The 9,284-nt window shown below is 41.4% G+C and overlaps 1 protein-coding gene across 1 annotated transcript in view; it reads left to right on the plus strand.

Annotated features, from left to right (window-relative positions):
• IDH1 (isocitrate dehydrogenase (NADP(+)) 1) overlaps positions 1–9,278 on the plus strand; it is a 23,151-nt gene extending 13,873 nt beyond the window's left edge. Inside the window, exons 3-8 of the mRNA XM_019652956.1 lie at positions 1,113–1,218; positions 2,473–2,650; positions 3,604–3,755; positions 5,908–6,048; positions 6,613–6,775; positions 8,338–9,278. Of these exons, the coding sequence (XP_019508501.1) occupies positions 1,113–1,218; positions 2,473–2,650; positions 3,604–3,755; positions 5,908–6,048; positions 6,613–6,775; positions 8,338–8,428 (831 nt within the window). The 3' untranslated portion in view covers positions 8,429–9,278. The remainder of the gene's footprint in view (positions 1–1,112; positions 1,219–2,472; positions 2,651–3,603; positions 3,756–5,907; positions 6,049–6,612; positions 6,776–8,337) is intronic.
• The last annotated feature ends 6 nt before the right edge of the window (positions 9,279–9,284 follow it).

The following is a 9,284-nucleotide window of genomic DNA, read 5'->3' on the forward strand; positions in this document are numbered from 1 at the left end:
GTATATTTTCTGTACTTTGGTACCAGTAGGCTGGTTGCCAAGTTAAACACAAAAGCTGCCAACTAAACAAAATCAAAATGTCATGTTGAAATCGAGGTTTCAGACTTTCGTACAAAGCAGTATATGTTGTAAAAGAACCTTAAAAACAGGAGTCCCAAATTCTGAAACCCAGAGGCTATGATATAGCTATCTTTAAGTACAGTCTGGCCAGGACAGACCACAATCTGTTCCTAGGGACAAGGTCACCCGGACAGTCCTCGAGGGGTAGTTTTACTTAGTTCTAATCTGTGACTCATACTATTCTTTCATCCTGGCCAGCTCCTTCACAGATGGCCCAGAGGCCCAAGAGAGGGGCTGTAGCTGGGAGTGCTACAAACGCGCTAATCCTGGGAACACCACTCTAAGTTCTTATGAGTTCAGTGTTTTCATTTTTGTCAGTTTTCCTTTTTCTGTTATTTCGGCATCAGTCACTTGGAAGAACGGTCGTTCTATTCATTAAAGCCCAGATTGCAAATTCCAAACCTCAGGTTGACTCCCTGATTACTTAAATGTGCATAAACCTCTACAAAGCTTTCGTGGTGCTTTGGGTGCATTCGTTTCTTCCTTTTGAGACATGGGAATGAATTATCATCCATAGGAAAAGATTTTATATGTCGGAAATGGTCTGCATAGAATAGATATTGAACCTTGATCATTATCTGACAACTCATTTATCAGCTGTCATTAGTATTACTCTACACAAATAGGTATGGCTGGGATCTGCTGGTACCTGACTTTGAAAGTATGTCTTTGTTAGGTCATGAGCTTCCTAAGGGAAAATACTTTGCTAACACTCCCTTCTCTCCATATCAGTACTCAAAAAACTGCCCTGTGCCAGTGGCACCCAATCAATACTGATTTTTAATGTGCGATACCACTAACTAGCTTTGGGGATCTCTGAACACCTTCATTCCCATCTCCAAAATAAAAGATGGTTGAGCTACACTGCTCTGTTTGTCTAGGTGTCTTCCAACTCTATATTCTATGATTCTTTTTTCCTTGTAATTCCTGTTTTAAAAAAATTTATTTATTTATTTATTTTTTTCTTCATACCTCCCCTCACTCCTACACAGTACAGAGCAACCGATTTCGTTGTTCCTGGTCCAGGAAAAGTAGAGATAACCTACACGCCAAGTGATGGGTCCCCAAAAATGACGTACCTGGTACATAACTTTGAAGGTATGTAATTAAAGTTCATCGTGGTCATTTTTGTTTTTTTTGTTTTTACAGATCATTTAGACAACATTATTTCTGATGATTTAAAGTTGTGTGGCTGCATAAAAGTATAACCTGATTCTACATATCTATGGGGCCCAAAACCTAAAATAATAATTGGCTTCTGTGTCTTCTTGTGGCACGGATAAAGGCACAAAAGGAATTAGCCACTTAATTGGAAATGCATATAGACAAGTAGATAACTAGGCATTTCTCTTAAAACACGAAGGGAAGGTTGGTGGGAATCTGTTGTGCATGGGTTATATAAATTAACGTTAATAGACCCAAATTACCTGTCATGTAATCCTACCCTATGTGTTCAAAAATGGTTGTGTTATATATTTCCTGAAATTTTCTTTTTAGCCATCTGAGTATTTATTCTGTGGAAGTGGAACATTTGTTTTTTGCCTTTTGTTGTTCACCATCTTGCTGCTTCAAAGGTCCCTTATGGCAAATCCCACCCAAAAGTTGTTGACAAAACAGGACCGTTTTTCTCCCCTATTGAAGCTATTGAAAGCACTCACACAATTAAAAACTCAAAAAGTTACTTCTGTTTTCCTCCCCCCCCCGCCCAATAATAGCATTTTAATGGAATCTAATTCACCCAGTTTCAGCACCTTTTACACAGTCTGAGCCTACATTGACTCTGGACAGTGGCATGGATTCAAGTTCTACCTTTCAGTAATAACAGAGTTCAACTTACAAGAGTTGTGAAACACCAGTGATTACATGTAGCACCATTACTTCTACAAATAACAGTATGAACTGGCAGTACCCTCTCGGGAATGAACAAGAATTATTCACTCTTTGGCTGAGGATTAAGTGCACACTTAAGAGTTTAAAATACGTGCTTGAAATTTTGAAAGTATGGAAAGACCATTTCAAAATCATTTGCCCTTTCTTGAGTATTTCTGGTTCATATCTGTAGTTTTGGGTATTTCAGTATCTTCAGGATCCTAAAGACCGTGTTTTTCTCATTTCTATTGCCCTTTCAAAATAAGTTAGAATGCCCTTATTTAGAAATGACTTTCCTCCTGTTATGTGCCTGAGGAACTCATGGAATATTCAAGTTGGAAACCTGGCTGGGACTTTTTAAAGCCTGGGCTCAGATAAGTGGGCTAAGAATTAGGTGTTTTGGTGGTGGAATGATTTAGACTTGTTACAACTGTATCCCCATTTGCTTTTCTCCTTTTTTCTCTCATCTGTGTTCCCTTGCAGAGGGTGGTGGTGTTGCCATGGGGATGTACAATCAAGATAAGTCAATTGAAGATTTTGCACACAGTTCTTTCCAGATGGCTCTGTCTAAGAGTTGGCCTTTGTATCTGAGCACCAAAAACACCATTCTGAAGAAATACGATGGACGTTTTAAAGACATCTTTCAGGAAATATATGACAAGTAACTATAGTTCTTTTTTCCTTTTTTTTTTTCTCAAGTAAGCCGGAATTTATAGTATAGAATTAGTACCCTTATCCCTTTAATCCTGGGACAAATGGAGAGAAGAACCATCACTATCCCTTAAAGACAAGGGCAAAACTAAGATTTAATGGGAGTGAAACAAAATCAGTCTAAGTTGCTTTTCGAAGGTAAATGTGTTCTCAAATAAGGGGCCCACATTTATTATTTTTTTCAGAGCCAGAATTGTTTAATGTTTGAAATAAAAGTGCCCTGTTAGTGATAGAAAGTTCTGATTTTTCAAGTATATGAGTTTCTGAGTTGGGCCCATTTTCCTTCTTTCTGCAGCCCGTTGTTATGATTTAAAACTCTGCTTTACTGTAATCACTTGAACTGGAGCCTACATTTATAACAACTTTAGATTCAACAACATGTGAGCATGTGCTAAATTTTAAGATGGCATAACTGCCTTTTAGGGGCAAGTGTTCAGGCCAGGGCACAGATTTTAGTTATCTTTCGTGGGGCATTTTAATTCCTCTTCCCACTACCCATCTGTACCAAGCCTAGAAGCTGTCCTAGTTTGCTAAATTATATCAAGTGGTAGAAGAGTCACTTTTTCCCCTTTGTCTGTTCTTAAAGTAAGCTGAATCTTAAGACTCTGATCAGTAGTGTATTGAAAATTGTAAAAGTAGTATTTGGGACACTACTGTTTTGCTTCTCACATCTCTGCAAAGAAGGTGAAATCGCCCTTATAGATGGGGAAATTGGGGCTTCACAGCTAGAAAATGATTGGGCAGCAATTTGAGCCCATGTCTTTCAGATTCTCAAGTTTGTGCTGCTTCTACAAAAAAGTGCTGCTTCCAGTCGCACCCCTCAAACCCCCTATAGAGAAGCAGATGGTGTCCCTAAAACCGATTTCCTCCTTTTTGATTGTTCTTTTCTCTCCTGGTTCTTAGGCAGTACAAGTCCCAATTTGAAGCCCAGAAAATCTGGTATGAGCACAGGCTCATCGATGACATGGTGGCCCAAGCCATGAAATCAGAGGGAGGCTTCATTTGGGCCTGTAAAAACTATGATGGCGATGTCCAGTCGGACTCCGTGGCCCAAGGTAAGGAGCTGGAGGACCCAGCGGACGTGGAGCTCGGGCTGTGGCAGGTGGCTCATGCCACAGTAGTTGCCCCGGGTTAGGAAGGGGGTCCTGTAGCCCTTTTTTGTAAACCTCACGAAAGGTTAGCGCTGCAAGCCATCCAGGTCCGTCTTCTCACCTGACAGATGACGTGAAGCTCAGACTGGGGAAGCACGGTAAAGTAGCTCAGTGGGTTGAGGCTCTGGGCTCCAGACTTAGATGTATGAACACAGTTTTCTCTCTCCACCTTTTTCCCCACTTGAAGGTTCAGTGCCACCAGCAGGCAGCCCAGGTGCATGATCTGAGAATCACTCCTTGTCCCTGCCTTTATTTTTCCTCTGATGAGAATGTAAAAAATGAGGTCACTTGGGCAAGGAAGAGATAAAGTGAGGGCCCTGGGCTGTTCTAACAGGGCGGCTCTCTAAGAGCGCATCCATCCGGCAGCGGGTCCCACTCATGCCCTGTCTGCCATCCCTGGTATCATATGAAACACAGGTGTTCACTGCTTAGCTTTAAGTACAAAGGAACGGAGCGAAGAAGCCTAGGGCTGTTGACAGAAATTCAGAAACCAGAGGCTTCATGTGGGGAGTAATCAACAGAAACGCCCTGATTTACTCAGCACTGAGTTGCCCTTCAATTTCAGTTCCCCATGGCAACTGCTGTAACTCAGAACTCCCCTGATGAACGTTTATGTTAACTTTAATTATGTTTGCTTTTCCCCAGGAAGTACTGCTTTTTCTCTCTCTTATGGAAAGTTAAGCATCTCCTATCAGCCTGAAAATCAGTAGCTCAAGGGGTTAAAGATAACATTTATGTCCGATAGTGAGTTACACAGCTCTGTAAAGCCTCACAATGCAGTGGAGGAAGGGGTGTTCCTTGGTCGTGACTCCAGAGTGGATGAGGGGAACTTCCTCATAAAGGGACCCAGTCATTCCATTGTTTCTAAACGTCCTCATGGTAACAAGAAGAGAGTATGTGGCGGGATATTTCAGATGTAAATGTCCAGTTATGGACGCTCAGAGGACTTCGAAATAGGAGTTCTCAGGTGCAGAGTCCAGTAACACACTGATAAGATACCTGGATCCTAGGCTGTCTGGGCAGAGCCTGAGAAATGTGACCTCAAGGCAGCTGAGCAGATTAAAAGGCAGCAGAGCTGTCCTTACAGTCTTCTTCTTTCTCAAGAGGCAGGAACTACTTTGGACTCACACCAAACACTTCATTTATTTCTTCTGTTTTGACAGTGGTACCAACTAGTGTCTCCTAATATTAATAGACAGACAAACGCACCATGGAGGGCGTTCTGCATTTCTGCTAATGCCTCAGACCGACTCAATAATAGGAGGAGAGCAAGTAACCCCACACAGCAATTTCTAACTGTACTTGAAGCTGTGTTTTAAAAAGATGTTTATTTACTTACTCTCAGACCAAACACAAAAGTAGCAATCCCTTATAAATTTGCATCAACTCGAGAGGTGCTATTGGGAGACAGCAAAAACGGAGAAAAATGTTCTTTGAATACAAGGTTAAAAGAGTGAATAAAAGAAGAAAAATCAATTGTATGGACTTAAAAATTGTAAGACAGCTCTGAATAGGAAACCACAGAATAGAGTTGTGGCTGTTTCAGAGAGCAGGGCAGGCGGGCTGTTCTTGTATCCATCCCTTCCTGTCCTTAACCTGCCTTTCTTTTCTGTCCTAGTGAGTTTGTGAGCAGTTCGATGGCAGGTGACAACTCACTAATCTTTATTTTCCCAGAACAGTAGAGCATCTGCACATAAGAGTAACAGTAATATATTGAGCTCTTCTTCTTTTAGTGGGTAAGAAAACTGAGCCACGGTAGCTAGGAAGTCACAGAACTAGGGTGGAATGCAGGCACTCGGACCCTGAGCCCTCCATCATGGAGCAGGTGCCTCTCACATCGATAAGTGAGGGCCAAGCGCAGCCTTTCCAGACTCTGGCTCTGAGATCTGGAGCAGGGACCCTGCCTTCTGAATGGCAGGATTATCAGTGAGGGCACATGCTCATGTTTATTTTGTTGACCGAGACCTGTGAAGATTGAGTCATTTGCTCTCATCTCTGAGCGACCCAGTGTTCTTTATGCAGTTGAAGCCAATACTTCATGCTCTGCCACTTACAGGTTATGGCTCTCTTGGCATGATGACCAGTGTGCTGATTTGTCCAGATGGCAAGACAGTAGAAGCAGAGGCTGCCCATGGGACTGTAACCCGTCACTACCGCATGTACCAGAAGGGACAGGAGACATCCACCAATCCCATTGGTAAGATGATGTTTGTTGCTTTCTACACTCATTTCCAACCAGAGAGTGACGATCTCCAGAGGGACTCGGATGTATTCCTTTGGCTACCCGTAACTTAGTGGGTAAAATTAACACCAAACGGCTGATATGTTCTAATAAAAGCTGTTTTAATATGTTACTTAAAATACACATAACATACGCTTTTCCATTTGGTGGGAGAATGCCGATTACAGAGGACAAGTGTTATCAACAAGCATTGTCCCTTTTCCTCTGGTGCAGTGAAATCTGACAGATGGCTAAGAATCTAAAAGCCACGTGGATAGATCCTTCTGGCCAGGTTTCAAGGACAGCACATTAAAAAGAGATTACAACCTGGAAAGGAGGGGAGACCAATATACACAAGGGGAAAAGTTTCTATTTGGTAAAATATTTCCTACTTTCCTAAAACTTAGAGTGCATGGAGATAGCATGTACTGAAGTCAGTCATCTAAAAAAAATAACCTGTTCTATTTTTGGAATTGAAATATTTGGGAATAGCTGTAGCTGGTATGATTGAAGTGTGCTTCTTTTCTCTTCCTCTTTCAGCTTCCATTTTTGCCTGGACCAGAGGGTTAGCCCACAGAGCTAAGCTTGATAACAATAAAGAACTCGGCTTGTTTTCAAAGACTTTGGAGGAAGTCTGTATTGAGACCATTGAGGCTGGCTTCATGACCAAGGATTTGGCTGCTTGTATTAAAGGTTTACCCAAGTAAGTATAAGATACCGTGAGCTCTGTGGTCAAGTTACCACTTATCCTCACTGGGCTCAAAACATCAGTGCTTTTTGGAATTACAGGAAGTGTTCTTCACCATCTAGTTCAGGGGCCAGCAAACACGATCTATAAGTTACCAGATAATAAACACTTCAGACTTTGTGGAATATATGGCCCTTTTGAAAGTAGGCAACTGCTAACTTTGCCTCTGTGGCATGAAAGCTGTCACATGCATAGATGAGCCCGAAGCTAATGGGTGTGGCAGCGTTCCAATCAAAGTATGTATAATACAAACTACCAAACAAAGTATGTATAATACAAAACTGGACTGCAGCCCGGATTGGGTCCATGGGCCAAACTGCACTTTGCTGATCCCTGATCTAGTTGATAGTCATTGGATGACAAGGTTCCATTTAATTTAACAAGAAAATTATAGACAGAAACAAAGGAAACCCCAAGACTATTTTATTCCACTCCTCTATTTTCTTCAATTTACAGATAAAAGTAAGCAACACAAGTATTAGATGCCCAGTTGTCACTGTCCCTTCCTCAAGACTCTGTAACCAGCAGTCAGATATCCCAGGGCCCAGGTATTGCCCAGGATTTTTCTGAGAACCTGATCCCAGATGGATTAGCTGCTAATCAGAGACTCCGCCCTCAAAGTCAGAGTTGGTTATTATGACTCTCCCTCCGGAAACACCACTAAAGTTTAACACCAGTCCCATGTCCCAAACGTGTATCCTCAGAAATCCTAGGGTCATTGTGCCCCCATAGTGGGGATATGCTCAATCACTACATCTTTCTTACCTTAAATTTCCAGCAAGAATTACAGCACTTGAAATGTTCTTATCGGTATGGTACATTGCAACCTATTTGAATTATGTTATCAGCAGGATTGTTAGCCAGCTCCTTGTCTTTTGTTTTTTTTTGTTTGTTTGTTTGCTTATTTAAGAAAGACACTGATAGAAATAAGATTATTAAAACTTTTTTTAAGGACTTGTGATAAATTGTGGGGTTGAAAGCATAGCTATACCCTGAGTAGGTATTTTTGTTTGTTTTTGTTTTTGTTTTTAGTTGAGCCATCCAAGAGGTGGCCTCTTGGCAGCTCAGCGGCAGCTCAGCTCAGGCTGGAAATCAAACCGGTGACCCTGTTGCTCAGAGCTCACACTCTTGAGCGAGCTCTTAACCAACTGAGCTACTCGGCCGGCCCAGTTTTGTTATTTTTTTAAGGAGGAGAAATAAAAAGTTCGGATGGTTTCAGTCTCCCAAGCATTAGTCTGAACTACAGCTTTGTGGGAGTTTCACCCTCAAAGCTATGTGGCAAAGAACCTACTGTGAATGTGTGTGTAGCTGAGTTACCACACAGGCCGCCTGGGTCAGCCCCTTGAACCTTGAGCATAGTCATTGGCCATAAATTTGTAGCTTGTTCACAGTAATCAGCTTTCTTCTAGAAATAAATAGGAAGCTACTTTAAGTAGCATTTCTAGTACTTTTCCTCTGCTTGCTACCAGATCAGAGACAAACTAAATTGCCTTTTTTTTTTTTCCCTCCTTTATCAGTGTGCAACGTTCTGACTACTTGAATACGTTTGAGTTCATGGACAAACTCGGAGAAAACTTGAAGATGAAACTAGCTCAGGCCAAACTTTAAGGTCATTCCGCAGCCTAGGAAGACAAGTGGTTGGTTTTTTTTTTTTGGTAACTAGGTCCACCGGTTTACACTTTTCTCTGTAACACTCAAGGGTAAGGGCGAAATCCATTTTGTAATTTGTTTAGAAGTCAGAGTTTATCTTTTCTATAAGTTTACAGCCTTTTTCTTATACATACAGTTAAGCCACCTTCGTGAACGTGGCTGGGGACTTTTTAAATTTTTATTTTATTTTCTACTAGTAGCTTAGGAATTAGTTTAGTGCTGAGTCGTAGTACTTACTGTCACTTTTTCTCATGTTCTGATCAATATAAATGACCAAAATGAAGAGTGCTTGAAAGGATAAACTATAGCCGCGGTAACAGTCCCTAAAATTCTGTAAAGTAGAAATTCACTCCCTTCCCCACTTTCCATGGCCTGGGGCTCTGGGTGGTTTTAGTGTAACAGGTGTCCCATCTTGTGAGGTAGAGCTGTACCTTAAACTTGCATGTGAATTGTAATGAAGAGGATGGTTGTAACCAAAACGTGTTGAAGACACAGCAATCATTTTTGTAAAGATCTCCAGTTGAATGTTTTGAAAATGCTAAAGATTTTTGAAGCCACTAAGAGTTTGGAATCCAGGATAAATGCTACCTGGGGGCTTGTCCCCTGTGTTTGTCTCCTCCTCCTGGTCTTGTGTGGCCTAAGTATTATGCTACCCTGAATGGCATATTTCATCCAAGTGCAATAATATTGGGTTGTCGGAAAAGTCATGATGCATTTTTGCAACAAAAAACATAGAAAAAATATGTCATGACTTTTCCGACAACCTAATACAAGCTGTACCTTTTGTGGACTTCTGCTGGCCTATTTTATTTCC

Source organism: Hipposideros armiger, unplaced genomic scaffold (genome assembly GCF_001890085.2).
Source record: "Hipposideros armiger isolate ML-2016 unplaced genomic scaffold, ASM189008v1 scaffold_190, whole genome shotgun sequence".
Lineage (NCBI taxonomy): Eukaryota > Metazoa > Chordata > Mammalia > Chiroptera > Hipposideridae > Hipposideros > Hipposideros armiger.